This window comes from Ursus arctos, unplaced genomic scaffold, assembly GCF_023065955.2.
Source record: "Ursus arctos isolate Adak ecotype North America unplaced genomic scaffold, UrsArc2.0 scaffold_2, whole genome shotgun sequence".
Classification (NCBI taxonomy): domain Eukaryota; kingdom Metazoa; phylum Chordata; class Mammalia; order Carnivora; family Ursidae; genus Ursus; species Ursus arctos.
Genome location: NW_026622874.1, coordinates 45630031 through 45649026, shown reverse-complemented (window position 1 = coordinate 45649026; position 18996 = coordinate 45630031). Strand labels below are relative to the sequence as shown.

The 18996-nt window shown below is 33.1% G+C and overlaps 2 protein-coding genes across 3 annotated transcripts in view; one reads left to right on the top strand and one right to left on the bottom strand.

Annotated features, from left to right (window-relative positions):
- The window catches only part of CDC73 (cell division cycle 73), a 116040-nt gene that overhangs the window by 47693 nt on the left and 49351 nt on the right, over positions 1-18996 (top strand). The window lies entirely within an intron of this gene.
- B3GALT2 (beta-1,3-galactosyltransferase 2) lies at positions 3572-18672 on the bottom strand. Of its 2 annotated transcripts, none has more exons than XM_026517369.4 (2): positions 16231-18672; positions 3572-11741 (listed from the first exon to the last, which is right to left on the bottom strand). In XM_026517369.4, exon 2 carries the CDS (start codon positions 11612-11614, stop codon positions 10346-10348), a length of 1269 nt encoding a protein of 422 aa, XP_026373154.1. In that variant the 5' UTR covers positions 11615-11741; positions 16231-18672; the 3' UTR covers positions 3572-10345. The 2 variants fall into 2 exon arrangements, with proteins under 2 accessions (XP_026373154.1, XP_057171559.1); XM_057315576.1 differs by lacking the exon at positions 16231-18672 and adding an exon at positions 12136-12338.

The window sequence follows — 18996 nt, the reverse complement described above, 5'->3', positions numbered from 1 at the left end:
AGCCCCACATCAGGCTCTTCCGCTATGAGCCTGCTTCTTCCTCTCCCACTCCCCCTGCTTGTGTTCTCTCTCTCGCTGGCTGTCTCTATCTCTGTCAAATAAATAAATAAAATCTTTAAAAAAAAAAAAAAATGCTGTAAGCCAAAAAGGTAGGGTGGTTTTATTGAGTCAGATTTCAACTCACTGTTTATAGTCTAGGATTCGTTGTTGTTGTGTATTGTTTTTAAAGTTAATCCTGAGGAAGAATGAGGTAATTTATAGAATAAAGTAGGAGGCACAGATGGGATCAGAAGATTGGGCAGAGAGATTATTAGCAAGGAAGAGACCCATTTGTGGATCTTGTAGCTGGCCAAGGATTTTAGGGATTTTGGTCTTTATCCTAAGGACATTGGGAAGCCTTTGAAGCACTGGAATGATGTGAATAGCTTTTTGTTTTGAAAGTACCATTCTCGCTATAGAATGGGAAACGGATTGCATGGATTTTAGGAAACCAATTGTGAAGGTATTGCAGGGTCAAGTGAGAGATACTCATGTGAACTACTAGAGGAGTAAGATGAAGAAAAGTGGATGGATTCCATTAGGAATCCAGGTTTTGGGGATAGATATGGTGATAACAAGAGAAGGAAGTGGCAAGGGTGACTTTTGGTATTCTCATGTGGCCACTGACTGGGGATAGCCATTAATCGAGACATGAAATGATAAAAAGGTATTAAAATTAGACATGAGAGGAGATAACTTGAGTTTAAACATACTGTTAAATGTAGGTGTACTTACAGACACTCAGATCATATAAATAGTGTAAATTTTATTGCTTATGAAGTTTGATTTAAAAATTCATTTTATTTTTGTAAAAATTATCTTAATTTTACCCAGCTGTTAGATTTCTCTCTTCACAGTAGAGGAGTCATTTATTCTCTTCTCTCAAACCTACCAGGAAGAAGGTTGTAGTTGTGTTTTGTTTTTTGTTTTTGTTTGTTTTTTAGCTTGTCAGGAGACAGATTTTTGGTAAAGGAATACAACTTTAAATAGAATGTGAAATGGTATAGTCCTGTCCTCCCTGTTCATTAGTTTCTAAGGTCAGACGGCGTTTTACAGTGTATCAGGCTCAGGCAGTCAGTTTTTGTGGTTACTTTCCAGATGTGTTGGCTCTCCTTCATGGTGGTATGACTTTAGGAAACAAAGTCCCAAATCCTATTTCCCTGACCTCTCCTCAGTAATAAGGTATTTATAGCAACATAGTCTCAGTCGTATTGTTTAAAGGTTTATTTATTTTAGAGAGGGGAAGAGGGGCAGAGGGAGAGGAAGAAAATTCTCAAGCAGACTCCCTGCTGAGAGCAGAGCCCTATGCGGGGCTAAGTCCCAGGACCCTGAGATTACGACCTGAGCTGAAATCAAGAGTCGGAAGCTTAACTGACTGAGCCACCCACCCTTCCCTCAGCTCGCTTTCTTTAACAGAGAAGTTGTTCTTGTACCCCTTTGCATTCCTGATTTGTTCAGGTGGCAGAACACATAGAGGGCATGGTCTTACAGAGCATAATGGAATCATCATAGGAGCTAAAAACAACTTTATTACTTCAAAATTTGCTGGTGGTAGGATTTCTGTCAGTTAGGATTCTTTGGTTACAAGCAAAAATTGAAGCAAAAAAAAAAGTATTGGGGAAAAAGAAGTATTGGAAAATTATGGGCAAGCTCATAAAATCAGAGAACCAAGTGGTAGAAGAAATGGGAACCATAGCAGCTCTGGGGATCTGGGTAACAAGACTCAGCTATGAGCCTGCTTCTTCCTCTCCCACTCCCCCTGCTTGTGTTCCCTCTCTCACTGGCTGTCGCTATCTCTGTCGAATAAATAAACAAAATCTTTAAAAAAAAAAAAAAAGAATTGATGGATAATTTCTTCAGGGTACTGAAGTTTAAGTGACTTAGCTACAATCATTTTCTCTGTGTGTGTGTGCATGCCTGAGTGTGTGTGTATGTTTGTTTCCCTCAGGATTCAAATTACTAGAAGAGAGGGTCTTTGATATCTTAGCTTGACCTGTGCAAGGCAGGCTACCTTGATTGCAAGTCTTCCTCGAACTTTCTAAATTGAGGGTGGAAGGTTTCCATAGGAAATCTGCTACTAGGAATTTTCTAGAATTTTTTAAAGATCATTCTTTTTTTATGAGTTTACCATCTTCAGTGGATGGAACTCCAGTTTTCTATAGGAGTAGAGTTTAAAAATAACTATACACAGTAGCAACTCAAATCTGGTATTCTCAGTTACAACCTTTTTCTTTTTAATGCTTAATTAGCAGCTCCTCTTTAGTCTGTGCTCTGCGCGTTTATGTCCATCCTAAGCCAGAGCTTTTGTAAGCTTGGTACTTATAAAGATGGTTCTCTCTTTTCCCCTTGTTGAGGCATAATGGTTATCCAGATCTGAGTCTATTGTTTTTTTTCTTCTTTAATGCTCAGAGTTCCCCATAATTCTCTCACTTATCATCTTATTCCCCCCATTTCCTACCAAAGTCATGTATGTGTATGTGTGTGTGTGTCTGTGTGTAAAACCAACCTGTATTCATTATTTACTTTTACCCTTTTTATGGTGATATCCTTGAGATAAATAATCTTTGTTCTTTCTCAGAAAGTTTGCTTTTCCACACCTATTCTAGTGAAGATTGTATAAACACAGGCTTATATGGATAATCAGTAGAGAGGATTTTCTTAAACAGTTCAATTCATAGCATTTCCTCATATTAGCATAATTTCTTGTTTGCTCTGATATTTCAGTAAAAATTTCAGAGTGAGAATACTAATATTACTGTTTACTGTAAGCTGGTTGGATGCAATTATTTTTTCCCTAGACTGTATCCCACGGTGGGGGCCGGGTAGTCCCAGTACGTTGTAGTGTACCTTGGTTTATTTAACCAGGCCCATATGGATGGACATTTAGGTTGTTTCTGTCCTCTGCTATTTACAAGTCATGCCCCAATGATTAGTTTTATGCTTGCTTTATCTCATATTGTTATCACTGTATTTTGGGAAGAGATTCCTGGATGTAGAATTGATAAGTAAAGGGTAAATGCTTCTGTACTTTTGCAGGATGTTAACCAAATTCTCCCCCATTAGGAGTTGTACCATTTTTGTTTCCATAGTATGTATGAATGTGCCTGTTGTCCTACAGGTCTATCAAAAGAGTAAAATGTCAGACTTAACTTTTGTTACCTTGACAGGTGAGTAATGTTTTCTTAGTGGTTTTTTTATGCATTCCCAGTGATATGATGATGATTAAGGGTCATATCGTTTCTTTCTCTGTCAACTAATATTTTCCCCCATTTTTCTATCAGAATGTTGGTCTTTTCCACCTCCTTTTTCGATCTCTGTATCTTTCCAATATATTGAGGATATTAAACTCTTACAGGTTACAACTATCTTTTCTCAGATTGTCATTTGTTTTCTGATTTTGTTGATGTTGATTTTATTGCCATGGAAAAGTTTCTTTCAAAATCTTTTGTAATCACATTTATAAATCTCTTACTGCTTCTGGGTTTTGTCGTATTTAGGGAAGTTAACTCTTCTCCCAAATTATAAAGGAATTCACTTTTTCCCACTATAGAACTAGTTTGTTTCATTATTTACATTTAGATCTTTGATCTGGTTGGAAATTATTATAATATATGGTTGAAGAACAGATCTGATTCTTTTTTCTTATAACTGTCCAAGTACCCAAACATCATTTATTAAAATTAGACCATATCTTACCAGGTTATCGTCATAGTGTCTGTACCCAGCAGATTGTAGGCTCTCAAAATATTTGAATAATTGAAAAAAGTATCTCAGACATCTTCTGGTCCAGTCATTTTATTAAAGTTTTGATTATTGTCTATACTTCTAAAAGGTTCTTTAAAAATGTTTAAAATGTATTAGAGTAGCTTCAGTGAACATGTGCTAACAGTGTAAGATGTATAGTACAAACTTTGATATGATGTTCATTAGCTTGTTACTGGCCATTTTTCCTTAATTTTAAACCTGGAAAGATTAAAAAATACAGAAAAATAGGAAGAAGAAAAATACCCATTATTCCATTTTCCAGAAATCACGTTTATTTTTTAACATTTATTTTCTGTGTTTTTTTGGTGGGGGTGGGGGAAGATGTGTATTGTTGTAGATTATGAACCATACTACATTGTTTTGTTTTGGGGGTTTTTGTTCTATTTTGTTTTGTTTTGCTTTGCTTCATAAAGCATATGAGTGTTTTTCTATTATTAAATTGTCTTTGAATTCAAGTTTTGAATGACTGTAATATTCCATTATATAACTAGCACAGTTTGTTTAATATCTCTTTTGGAAATTTAAAAGTTTTTTCCATGATCGATTATGGCCTCATAATAGATTTTTAATTCTGGATTAATGGCTCAAAATGTCTTGGGTTTTTTGTCTTCTGGGTTTTGGTTTTTTTTGGTTAAAATTTTTTAAGTTGCTTTTCAGAAAGTCTGTGCCAATTTACACTGCCTCTGGTGGGGAGCTTTCTCATTTTCATTACCTGCGTAGACTATTTTAAAAAATATCTTCCAGTTTAATAAAGATGGGACATAGTTTCTAAGTGTGTTTATATGACTACTGGTAAGGCCGAATATGTTTTACTTAATGGATGATTATTGATTGTGATTTAGTTATGGCTTATGGCCAGAAATCTTTTGGAATATTGATGTTTTCTTACTTGTAAGAATTCTTTATATATCAAAACTATTTTCTTACTTGTAAGAGTTCTTTTTATATCAGGACTCTTGTCCTACTGTCAGTTACTGTAAATATTTTCTCAATTTACAGTTTGCCTTTTGTCTTTTAATTTTATGGCTAAAGTTAATTATATGTAGAGGTTAGTATTATTTATCTTTTTCTTCCTTGATTTCTTTCTCTGTTTAATTTGTTTTTTATTCTTCGATCAATAAAATTGTCCCCATAGTCTCCCATTAAAGTGCTTAACAATATCTGGCACATGGTAGGTTTGATAAATATTAGTACAGTATATATTGTACTTACTTTGCTCCACCTGGAATTTATTTTTGTAATAGTAGGACTTGACTTGAATCTTAAGCATTAAAGCCTAGACATCACCTAGTTTCTCTGTTTAATAATGGGAGAATATTAAATTCTAATGTGCTCATGATGTCAGGTTACTATAAATGTTAGGGTCTCTTTCAGGTCTAATTTTTTTTTCTTGATTGAACTACCTAATTATTATGCCAGTATAAACCAAAATTATTGTTGCTTTATAGTAAATTCTTTGTGATCATTTTGAATATTTTCTTAGCTACGGATACCTTTTTTCCAAATTGTCTTTATAATCATATCATGATTTCCATCCACACACACTAAAAACTTTAAGAAATATTCATTAAGTTTGGATTGGGCTTATACTGACCCTGTATATTACAGCAGTTTTTTCCCCTAGAATATTTAGAAAATGTAGCTGGAAAAAACATGTTAACTGGGGGAAGAATGGCCATTTTTGAAAGTAGGTAATCTTGGTAACTAAAAAAAGCGGTCTGTTCTTACATTGTCAGAATTTTTATACCTCTCAGTAAAAGTTTAGTTTTCTCCATAGAAGTCCTTACTTGTTGTGATCATTCCTTATTTTTAAATTGTTGCTTTTGTGGATTAATTTTTTTACCATCTGTATTGTATAATGGCTTATGTATTATATATATTATATGTATTGTATATAATATATATTATGTGTAAAACTCTTGGATTACTATTTTAATCTTGCTTTTGACTGATTATCTGTGTTCCTTTTATTCTTTGAGTTGATCTGTTGAGTGAATATTTGTATTTTTCTATTTTCTGTAGTTACATTTCAGTTTAAGAATCATTAAGATAGTTCTCAATGAAAAAAAACAAAAAAACATTGGCCTCTTTTCAAATGAACTTTGTCAGGGTATCTTTTCATAAAAAACATGAAAGTGCAGTTGTATTAAAGTGAGGGCAGGACTCCAGAACACTGCTCTCCTGGTTTTACTACTCACTACTGAGATACCTGAGGAAATTAGTTTGAAAACTATTGTTAAACCATAAAACAATGTTTAGTTATGGGTTCATTGAACATTTTTATTTCTTTTCTTAATTTTGCCTGATAATAAGTAGATTTTGGCTATGGCTTATGGTAATGTTTTCTAGTTTTAATTTTCTGATAGTATTTGTTTTTTAACTCATAAGTGGAAACAGTTTTTTTAAATTCCTTTAAATTATTGTGTTTATAATGTGTTTTCATTAACTAGTTTCAAGCCTTCAATATGTTAGAAAATTCTCATTGCCATCAGAATCTCATGTTAATTCTTGTTATCTATATTCTAATACGTGTTTTTAATAGCATTTTAGTTATGACAGACACCTTAATCAGTTTTATTCTATTGTATAAATTTGTATTTTAAACATTTACTTAAAAACTCAAAAAGGCGTAAATTCAAGATTTTGCATATTAGTTTCCTGTTTAATATTTTTTTATGATGCTCTTGACCTATTTTTTCAGAGTTTAGGATACTGACGATAGTGAGATATTTACATTTAGAATCTGTAAGATTCAGTCGGAAGTTGAAATAATTAGATTAATAAACAGTGAGGCAATTCCTATAGCTCCAGGTTTCCTTTAGCTCAGATATTTGCACTGGTAAAGGGAGAGAAAACAATTCCTATAGATACAGAAGTGTTTTTCTTCCTCTTCTCACATTATTGTACTTGAAAGTAATAAGATTTATAGTTATATCATGCTTAGAGGAGGGTGTGTTTGTGTGTGTTGATGAAGTGCAGGGCAGGTTTCTTCCTAAAACTCAACATGTCGCTTTTTAGTATTTGTGTGCATTACCTGTCTTCTGAGAGTAATGTTTAAGTGATAAACTGATATTCTATGAGGTATATTAGAAATGTATGCATAGTAGCAATAATCTCTTGTCTTCTTAAACCTATGTTAATTTAATAGATTTTGTAGTTAAGCAGTAAAAAATGGAAAAACAAACCCAAAACCTAAAATCAGCTAGGTAAAAGGATTTTACCACCTCATCCCAAAACAGTAGGTGACTAAACCTGTAGGGTGAGTAAATACAGTGTTACTTTTGTTTGTTAGAAATGATCCAGTTGTGCTTCGGATAGCCCTCTTTTTATAATTTCTAACTGCAACATGCCTGTTGTTTACAGATGTATCTTAGTGCCCAAAGAAGCAAGAGATAAGCAATAATGCTTTGAGTTTTCTAAGGTTTTGCCCACCAGATGTAAACAATTGAAATGGAGAAGAAAAAATAACAGAGTGATCAGATTTCCTCTCTTTTCCCTTATCTTTGTTTGCACCTAACATCAGGTGCCCCTCCAGTGTAAGAAAATGATTATGAAGCCTTCTTTGGCAAAAGATGAAGAGTAATCAGAGAATAGTGGAATAGAGGACAGGCCATTTTTGCTTAGCTCTTCAGACCTTATAGCAGGTGTCATATGTGAAATATATAGCAGAATAACATAGTGGTTGAGAACATGGTCTTTAAAGATGGAACTCTGCTACTTTTTACTAGCTGTGTGATCTTAGCTGTTTAGCTTCTTGCATGAGTCTTCCTTTCCCATCTCTTAGTGTTATTTTTAAGGATTCTATGAGAGCATGTATATAAAGTGGTTCAAACATAGTACCAGCCATATAGTGTATGGTCTATCAATAAATAGTTCCTGCTGCCATTGTTGCTATTATTTTTATAGGGGTTTTTGGTTAATAGATGTCAGTAAGATTCCAGTTGAGATTATATGATTCTGCTGTATACTAAGAAGTGAGAAATTTAAATTATTTCCTTGAATTAGAATTTCATCACCTATAATCTTGATCAAAACAAACTAGCGTAACTATTAAAAGTTTTGGTGTTTTTATCCCTTAAAATATTTATTAACACTTTGAGCAAAAAGATTACATAGTTGTTGTTCCTGAATCTTTTTCTTTGACCAAATGCAGTGCAAATATAATTTAAAATCATATTTTTATGTATAATAAAAAATCATATAGTACTGGGCATGAATAAGGCACAGTTAACAGTAGGTAAGTCAACATACTTGGTGAGATGTTGAGGTATCATAATATAAAAATTCATATTTTCTGAAGAATTAATCTTACATATTGAGAGTGAAGAGACAAAAATAAATTAATAGAATATTTATTTTAAAATAAAGATTTTCAGCAGTCGTAGGAAACTTTACTATTTGATCCAGTGTTCTTTGAGAATGCAGTGTTATCAGCTTACTATCAGTTCTTAAGATAGTATTCTCAGGGATGTTGAAATGATTTGACATTGATGTCTGAGCTGGGAGAAATTTAGTTATCTGTTAAGAATTCTGTTTTTCATAAGTCAACTGTTTAAACTTGAATTTTTCCAGAAGGAAAATACTATCGTTTAAAGATCCTACACTGTAATGATAATTTAGGCAAATAGTGCTTGGGTTCTGTCTGGGTATATACCTGTGCATGCATACATGCATACACATACACCCCCCCCTTTTTTTTAACTTCTGAAGTATAAATGAATTACTCTACATTGAAGGGAGAATGACTTTTGTCTCTCATCAAACTTATCTAATTTGGTATTATCCTCCTATGTGTGACTTTTATTTAGTAACTTTGGCATTTAGTAATTTTAGTCTTTTTATAATCTTATAGAATAAATTAAGTGAAAAATGAACTTAACCAAGAGCTGGGGGTGTTATGCAGCTTGACTTTCAAAATTACTCTATGTAGAATAGAACACTTAGATTACTAAATTGAAAATGAGAGATAAATTCAGTATAAATAGAATTCAATATATTAAATAATGAGTACTTAAATAGTTTCTGTGATTCTGAACTTTAACAATTATAAAAATTCTGTTTTGGTACACTGTCTCTTCAGAATAGAATCAAAAATAAAAATGGTCATTAGAATTAGGATAAGTAATATCTTCATTAGATTTAAGTTTTACATACTTGTATGAAATAAAAACACTTTTAAACTTAGCAGGTTTCTATTCTTGATTTTAAAATTTGTAATGGAGCCAAACAAAATTACTGTGAAAATATTTGTACTGTAACACTCAGTAAAGATTTTTTTACCTTTTTTTTTTATTAAAAGCTTGGTAAAAGTGCATTGTATACATTTGTCATCCTAGAATCAAGTGTTCATCAAACATTTGTAGTTTTCCCCATCCCTCCCAAAAAAGGTTTGAAATTGGTGACGCAGAATAGTTGTCATCTACCAAATTAAAAACTGCAGGTTTGTAAACTTGGCACTCTGAGAAAGAAGTAGGTGCCATAAAATGATTAAGTATTGGCATGTGTATACCTGCTGTCAGGAAATAAACTTCCCATATGTTGCAGTTTGGCAGACATGCATCTTAAAAATGTATTGAATGAAACTGCTGCTGCACTCTTTATCCTGTATCTTTTTTCAACAGTACATTCTCTTTTTGCCTGTAATTACTTTTGCTTCCGTTAGAGGAACATGATAAATTTTTACAGATATCCTTGAAGTTAAGTGGTAGTAGTCCTTAAGAGTGCAGTAACTGATCTAATACAATAACTCAGTGAAATACTAGCTTGGCCCTTAACACCAACGAGGAAACAAACTGTCTATTTTGAAACATTTACTTTTTTTTTTTTCTTATAAAAACTTGAGCCTGAGACACATTGATTTTTTTCACATTTTATCACATCATGTCAAAATAATTTCCCCCGATATATGTACTAATAAAAGAAAATGAGTATCTCAGTTGTTTTTAAAAGGTAAATACTTGGATGAGAATTGCATTGATGAAACTTCTGAACTTTATAAATGTGTTTGTGGACTAATTCAACTAAATCTTACTGCATGGAATATAGTTTTAGAACCCTAGAATAGTCAGGTCAGAAAATTTGTCCTTTGCACAATTACAAAGTTTCCTTAAGATTGACAGTAATGTTTTATTTACATTTAATTATATGTTAAAATGAAAAACTGAATCGAAAATGAAGGGTCTTTTGACTGTCTCCATTTCTTAAATTAAAATTTATGTGGAAAATATATGTAAATACATTTTATTGGCCCTTAACATAAGCCTTGAACCATTGATGTATGCATGCTTATTATTGCATGTTAATGCACAGAATCCCCTTACACAGTTTTTTTTTTTTTTTAAATAGATTCTTTTGGGATACCTTTTTGTTATATAGTGTTGTATTTTTAACAATTACTTCAGAAATTAAAAAAATAAATTTTGAATTACTTTATGTGATGAATTTTAACTAAAACTTGTCCTATGAATGTAATCAGTTTTAACTATACATGCTTTTAGCAATATTTTACAGATTGCACATTTGAAAAAAAAAATTGTCTTCTCTAGTGTAATTTACGGTGGCGATACCTGCCTGCCTTTTCTTTTGCTGCGTTGGCACAAGCGTTGTGCTTATTTTGTTGTAAATGGTTCCAGTATTTTATCAGTTCACTAGGCTGGAACTGATGAGAGGTAATTAGGTGGCTATATTTACAGCTTGAATAAGAAACTCGCCAGTGATTGAACACAAACTCATTGGGAGGGGGCACAGGATCAATTCTCAACTTGGCAAGACAGATCCCTACATATACATCTTCTAAGTGCAAACGACGGATACTTAAAGAAACTTTAAATATCTTCTCTGCCAGATCTCCAGAAAAAACATAACCAGTCCCAGAACAAAAGACAGGATAGCGTTCACTTGGGTAGAGGTCTGGTGGCATGTACCACTTGCTATCTTTGTTCCGATTGGGTGCATATCCTCTCATTAGGTAACCAGTAAAATAGTTATGTCTGGGAGGCAGGTCTGGCTTCAATAACTTATGTATTAAATATTCAGTGTTGACAAACATGTCACTGTCAGTTTTCATAACATACGGAATATGTGGACAGTATGTTGCAACCCAGTTCATGCCCATAAGTGTTTTAATTGTCAAATTGTAGTATGTATCTAAATATTCCTGTTGAATGATATCATGATATTGTCTGCTTTCTTCCAGTATTGCACGTTGAAGGTAGCCATTTAACTTAATACTTACGCCCAACAAAAAAATTCGTGTGATTTGGATACCAGGTGCTAGACTTTCATTGCCCCATGTTTGCCGAATAGCTCTTCTAGCTTCTATTTGTCCAGGTTCTGCAGCTATTAGCAGTATTAAAAAAGGACTTTTCTCCTGGCATTTTTCAGGTTCATTGATAATATATCTGAAGTGGTAAGAATTTGGATGTCCGATACCTTTTTCATTGTAAATACTTCCATTGGCACTAAGTGTATTCTCCAGCCCTGTAACTCCTTGTGGCGACAGGTCTGTGTTATTGGAGTTAGTTGCTGTTTGAGGCCTCAGAGTTTGAGGGACTGTTTCTTTCCAAATGTTCCGGAGAGAGCTGTGGTTTGTCTCACTTTTTGTAGAACGAAATCCTCGGAAAGTATATGTTACAGGGTTTTCTTTAAATCCAGCTCTGCCTGGCAGCCAGTCATGATGATTGAAAAACAAAAACATAGCAAAAAGAAACACTAGAGAAAGTACACCAATAAGATGGGTACGGAACAGAGACCTCTTGGCATTCCAGCTCATCTTTGCAAAGCAGCAGTGTCTTCTCCTCCACTGAAGCATGTTGTAAATATCCAGTAATGGGATATGAGATACTACTGGTGGCTGAAAATGTTTCCTTCTCCTGAATCAGTACTGTTCTTTGGTAATCATTTTTTAATTCGGCCACGTTGTCTCCCATGCAGTCATTCTATAAAGATGAAACATATAAATTTACAAAATGCTAAACATTTATAGAACTGCCTGAAAAGAGACCTTGGATGTTAATAATAGGGCAAATAGGAATTTTTTAAGTTGTGAAAATATGATAACCCAGGAATCAAGTTTATAATTTGTTTACCCTTTGTAACGTAACGTCACTGAGAACAGGATGAGCACTTGAGAGAAAGGGATGGGTTAATTTTCCAGTTATTTCGTTGTCTGAGTAGGCCTGGTCATTTGTACTTTTGACCTGAGTTAAAGATTTAAAAGTTGTGTGCATGTAGAAGAGAAGAATGTTGCTAGATTCCTGAGAGAGGCCATGTAAGAAGGCCTGAGAGCAGATGGAAAATTTATTGGCATTAATTAAAATTGATTTGACATACCATTGGTAGTATGGTGCACAGTCAGCGGCCTTTTTTGTAAAATGGTCATGTATCAGTTGTGGGACAGACGGTGCAAGGTTGATTATGGCAGAGTTCTGTTAGTCACAGTACACTGCTTGGCATGTTTCCATTGGCCCCTACTGTGTTGAGAAAGTCAATGAGAAGATGCACCTGTCAAAATTAATTTTCAGGGTCCAGTAACTTCAGTACATGATTTTAAGACAGTAATAAATGATGAACATTTTCAAATATTCTTTCTCATTTCAAATATTCTTTCTCATCCCATCTGATTTCATTCTATAGTGGAATAAAAAGTTCAAAGATGAGGTATTCAGGAGATCATTGTCCTTATTACTTAGACTTAAGATTGATTTTTAAAATATAGCAATTATCTTTATCTTTGGCCGTGGCAGAACACTATCACATAATCTCAGTTGCGTCTCCATGTTAGAATTAAACAAAGAACTACTTTGAACAGTCCTTTCAGATTTCTTACAAAATATAGGCACTAGGTACTATCATATCCAGCTGTTTAAAATTTTAAATTTTACAAAATGCTTTTTAAAAGATTCTCGAATTTTGCTGTGTTCTACATTTGTGTACAGAGAATTTGTTAAATTTTTAGGACTTCCGGTAGCATGGCACTTAGAACCCCAGATTTTTTAAAAGGTTATGAGATGTCAGTATGGGAGGTTCATGATGTTACATATTAAAAACTGGTGGTGTTATCTTTGAACAAGATTTTTCAGTACATAGCACAAATTTGTTGATGTTTTTCAGTTCTTAGTTTTTCTGGATCAAGATGCGAGGGTAAAGGTGGGTGAAGGGAGCTGTAACTTGATTTCTGTTAAAGAGAAAAAACTTGTTGAGAAGGGGACTGATAACTAATTTTAATTTTTTCAGTGTTTTTTTAATGAAAATTATTTCTTACACAAAAGAAAACTCGTCAATTAAATTTAATGTAGTAGCATTTATTTAAAATTCTATGCATATGTATCTTTGTGTTTGGCCTGTGATATTAATAGATTCATGCTTAATGCCAAAGTTGCTTAACCTTGAAATGAAACGTAATTATCTTGGGGAAATGGTATTTACATGGAAGTCTTCATATAATTGAAAAATTACTGGAAATTTCACGTATTTGGTAAGAAGTACTTTGAAAATATTGATTGAAAGGGTTAGACATGTATGAATGAAAGTACTATTCTAGCAGCAGCCACTAGGAGGAGCAAGTAGGTGGGAATTTGAACAAATTTCCAAAGTATAATAGTAAAGGCGCCAGCTTTTGATAATTTCTAGTATCTGAAATTATGTAGTGCTTTTAGAAGTTATGGTTCTCAAATGTAAAATGTTCAATCGTTGTGTGAGATACAAACTGATTTTTTTTAAGTTTGGGGTTTTAAAAACATAGAACCTAGTTTGCTATTTATTAGAGTTTATTTACATGACTTCTAATTTCACATTACTGTAATAAAGACCAAGACTGTTCACTGTACCAGCAAAACAGTTCTGCTGTGAACTAAACTGAAAATAAGCTTAGCGTTCTGATTTAGAAACTCAGTTTTTTTCCTTCCTGTACTTGTAAATAGTTGGCCATTCTGTTTAGACCAGGAAACTCTTTCTCAGCTTTTATTTTTACATGAAATATTTGATAAACAGTAACAATTCTTTTCCACTCCGTAAAGATGCCAGTAGATATAAGGGTTATGTGTATAAATTTAAAAGAAACAAAAGTTGCTTTTTAAATTTATTTGGTAATCTATTTTAAACATTCTAAAACTAAGTTAAATATGTTACCTTTTTGTTGATATATGCCTGGTATCTGGTTGAAGTCCCATCATTTACGTCTTTTACAAGTGTAAATTCAATGGTTTTTAAGAAGCAGTAAATATAAGGTCAGATTTTTGAATAAACAACTGAAGAGATGAATGAAGGTAGATATCACAGTAATAAATTGTGATATTTTTATGAAAGCAGTATACTTGAAATGATATCTCTAAAGTATTTCCCTGTTATAGAAATCAGCATATTATTATATATTGTAATCTAGCATAAATACATAGTTTATGGTCCTATACGATTTTGTAGCCGTAGGTGATGGAGATGCATCTTAATTTAAATTCATGACATTTGTATGTTTGTAAATATTAAGCTTCCTAGGCTTTAAATTCATATATACTCAGTTGGTAATCTCCCATTGATAAATGAAGTGCATGTGTCTAGCTTTAAACATTTCTTTATTAAAAGTTTCTCAGGTATTCATAATAATTTTTCTGTTAAAAAATGTAAAATTAAAGTAACTGTACTTCTTTTTATTAAATGTTAAAATTATTCTCCAGTTACTGCCTGTTGTGTTTTAATTCTTAAAAAGTGGGAACATGACAAGAAAGTTAAAATATTGTGGCAATCTAAATAATTTTGCAGTTCTACATTTTCAGCATAGAAATACGTTTGATTTAGCTCTTTTTGTGATAATTTTTTCAAATTATTAATGTGTATTTAATCTTATGAATTGAAGTTATGGAGAGATTGTTATTAGAAATGTTCAGTTACTTCTCACATACTTCTCTCTCTCTCTCTCTCTCTCTCTCTCACACGCAGTTTTTTATCATTTGGCTTTTAAAAGTGTTGTTATCTTTAGTGTGTTGGAACAGTCCTAGATTTTACTGGTGCTTGAATAAAAAAAAATTCTGTGCTTTTGAGATATCTAGCTTACAAAAATGTTTAATTGGTACTATTAACATTGAGAGAAAAGGCTCTAAGAGAGACTTGAGATTTTTCACAACTATATTTTTTTTATTTAATCCCATCTGATTTCATTCTATAGTGGAATAAAAATTTATGGTATGGCAGTGAGAGTTCACATTGAGATGTGATAATAATAGGGCCTGATAAACTTGTTTTATTTTAATTTTAGAATGGAATGCTTACATGTGCCTTTAAAATGTTTTGCCTTTTGTGATTATTAAATAATATTGAGTTGTGTTGTGAGATTGAGCAAAATATCAGGATCTGTGATAGATCTGTAAAAATTTTTGAATTTGAGTTCCTGAGCCATAAGTTGCTCTTCTGTGATTGTTGTTTAAATAGTTTATTAGATTTATTTCTGCCCAGTACACACATACCGTGATGGTAGTTTGTTAGTACATATTAATACAGCCTAGAAGCGCAGTAGCTACATTTACGTTTCATTTTTTTGTCCCTGTATTGCTGTTCATGAATATTTTTATATCAGATTATTTTCATTTTCTGTTTGGAATTTCACTTTAAAAATTATCACCAAGAACAATCTTAAATTTGATTATTTAAAATATGTCAGTTGCTCAAAACGAAAGCTCACTTTTTCAAGTGGGGGAATTTTTAGCAACTATTGATATTTCTTTGTTTAAAGTTGTATTCATGGACACTGTAATAACATGCAAATCTACTGTGGTGGTGTGCTGTGCATAAAACTCACACTGCCTTATGTGATCCTATGCAAATGCTTTCCTTTTAGTATTCTTATAGCTCCAAAATAATATTTGTTGATACTCTCTTAGTTTGTGTTTGTTATCTTTATTTGGGGAGATGGATCTTGGAGGGAAGATTTTGTTAGTAAAAGCTGTTATATATTAATAATTTGTTTTAAGAGGACTTTGAAAAAAGCTCTTAATATTAAGATCATCTTTGATACTATTTAATATAATTTCACTGCATTGTCTCTTTTGATAGCCGCTTTTAAGAGGTTAATTTACTAGATAAGAATTCATTTTGACCTAATTTGATAGAGGCTTGCTGTGTTTTCTTTAGAGGGCTACAGTTTTTTTCTTTTTAAGTTTAATTTCTCAGAGAATCCTGTAAGCACGTCTTGTTACTATTTGCCTCTTCTCTCTTTTATACATCCTTAATCCGTAATTACTTCAAGCTACATATTTACTTGAATAAAGCAATGACAGCTTTAACAATGACAGATTTTAAAATCATATATCTAGAAACCCTTTCATAGTTTCAAGGACGGTGAACTGGATGAACTTGTTTATCAGATATTAGTGCCTCCAGGGCTATGAAAAGGTAACAGACATTTAAATGAATATTACACACAAGATACCGACATACCTTCCTTGGTCAGGCCATTTATGTGGAGAGGATTATGCCCACTGAAAATACTTTTGGCACGCCATCACTTCAGCAAAAAAGATGCTATCGAACATGCGCACATCCCCCAATAGTCTGCCTCCTGCGATTGCTTTTCACAGTATCCAAAGTGTCCATCTGTCTGCTTGTCTTCGAGTTACCCTCCTTGTTCATATGGATCCTAGTTGTCTGAGATTTTTCCTTTCTTTCATTTTCTTTCTTGTTCTTTAAACAAAAGAGCTGTAGTTGTCCGCTCTATTCCGAGCACTGTTGACTCTTGCCGACAGTTGATGCATTGAAGCTTTTTACATCTGCTGTTTTCCTGGCCGGACAATGCAGTGCTGTATTCTCTTCTCAGTATCCATATTTCTAGTAATAACACTGAGCTGCAATGTAAAGCAGCCAGAGCTAGAATGTAGTGCTTCGATTGTATTGGAATAGAATAGGATTTAACTCTCTTTCGCTGTTGCCTGGCAGCTGCAGGAAGGATTTTGAGCAGTTTTACTGGGGTTTTAGTCTATAATATGAAATCCACGGTTCCTCAGCTGCTGCACAGGCAGGCAGCAGTTTAAATGTGGGCTTGACAGATGCTCTCTCTGACAGAGCAGAATTTAACGTCACTGCTTGGCTGAATCCCACGTGATTGTTTGCATTCATTTTGACTAAAAACCTAAGGTAGGGGGAAGCTTAAGAGATTTTGCTTCTGTGTGATAAATTATATATATTCAGTGTAAGTGTAGTGATGAATGCATAATATGAAAATGGGATGATTATGAAATGGTTATAATTTTATTTTTCCTTATTTTCTTTTCTTTTCTTTTCTTTTTTTTTTTTTTTACTTTATGCTTAAGCACAGGCTTTCTAAATGTTTCAGTGTTAGATGTTGGTTTTTATGTTTCTTACATAATTTTATAGGACCCAAGCAATATAAGCTTTTATGTGTAACTTGGTGCAATTTAACCCTTTCAGTGCACTCCTTCCTTTGAAGTTTATTTTTTCAAAGAGCTCCAGTTTTACTAGTATCTATATAAGACTCAGACCATTTATTTTTTTATCTGTAACTTACATATTCCCACCCCCAGTTTTCTGGAGTTTATAAGTCAGCTGGAGTGGATTACTTAATGACACATGATGGGATACAGCCCACTTCTTTTTTGCTCTTATGTGGTTTCTAGTGTTCTTAAAGGCAGCAAAACTTTATTTTTAATTACCTTTTAATGTCAGCATTTTTTATTCTTCCTTTTCTTTAAAATTAACGTGTATGACAATTCAACAAAATGATAAAGTGGATATAGCACACTTGTAGAGGATCTTCTTGGTGAATAATAAGATTTTACTAATCATATTTACTTGTCCTAATATTTCAGGATTGTTTACTAACTTGCCTCAAAGCACATTTTTCAGTAAGCACTAGATACTCTGAAATATTTCTTTGTATGGTTAGTCTCCTGGGCACTTGCTTTTTTTCTGGAGAGTACTGGGTCATTGTCTGTTTTTTTTTGTTTTGCTTTGTTTTTTCTTTAATAGCCTGAATTATCAGTTTTTCCTGTGAGACTGCAAGGACATTAACTCCTAAAAATGTATGGTTTTAGAACTTAAACTGTGTATTTGTAGTCAACTATGCTTTGTCCCACCTGTCTTCTGCAATTAAATCTATTACTTCAAATACAGATTTACACTGTCTGTAGTACTCTAAAATTTTTTGTCCTCATGTTTTTTAGTGTAGCTGATAAAATATTTTTTGTACTTGGAGGAATCCTCTGATTTTTTTTTTTTTTTAAGGACTGTATGTGACTTTCCCAGAAATATTAGAAGGAATATTGAGAGTTTTATAAATGGGAAACCCAAGGTCTAGAGCTTTGGCTTTTCCTGGTTATATGTGAAGGAGAAAATTGAAAGCCAGTTTTTATTTAGTCCCTATGTCCACTCATACCACATGCTTATTACTTTTTTTTTATATTAAAGGTAGGTGGGAGAGTAATGCTAAAGTGCCTACTTAAAATAATGTATTTTACAAAAGTAGAGGTGGATTTTAGGAGATCACTATTTATCAGTAATTCCTTACATGGGATTTGACTATGCAGCCAGAAGCAGTGACTGTTATTTACCCAAAATCAGATTGCATGCTAAGCCTATCTAAGCTATTAGTTGAATGAATTTTTTTTCCCCTCATAATAGTAGTTTAATTATCATAATACCCATTTTAAACATGAAGAACCAGGGGCGCCTGGGTGGCACAGCGGTTAAGCGTCTGCCTTCGGCTCAGGGCGTGATCCCGGTATTGTGGGATCGAGCCCCACCTCAGGTTCCTCCGCTATGAGCCTGCTTCTTCCTCTCCCACTCCCCCTACTTGTGTTCCCTTACTGGCTATCTGTATCTCTGTCAAATAAATAAATAAATAAATAAAAATCTTAAAAAAAAAAAAATAAAGATGAAGAACCAATGCTTAGAGTTGTAAATAATTATCCCAGATATAAGAGAAGCCAGCTGGGAATTAAAGCAAGATAGATTATCTAAGTCTATTTATGCTCTGTTCTTAACCATAATACTAGAGAACACTGCTGGAGAAATTGTGGGAATTCTTTTATAGGACTGGCACAGCATATCCAGAAATCATTCATAGAATTATAAATGGATGTTTATATTTTCATTTTATTCACTTGTCAAACAAATACATATTGATCAACTACTGTGTGCCAATATTTGTAGGTAGGCACAGTTTATTAAACGTTAGGGAGACAAAGGTGG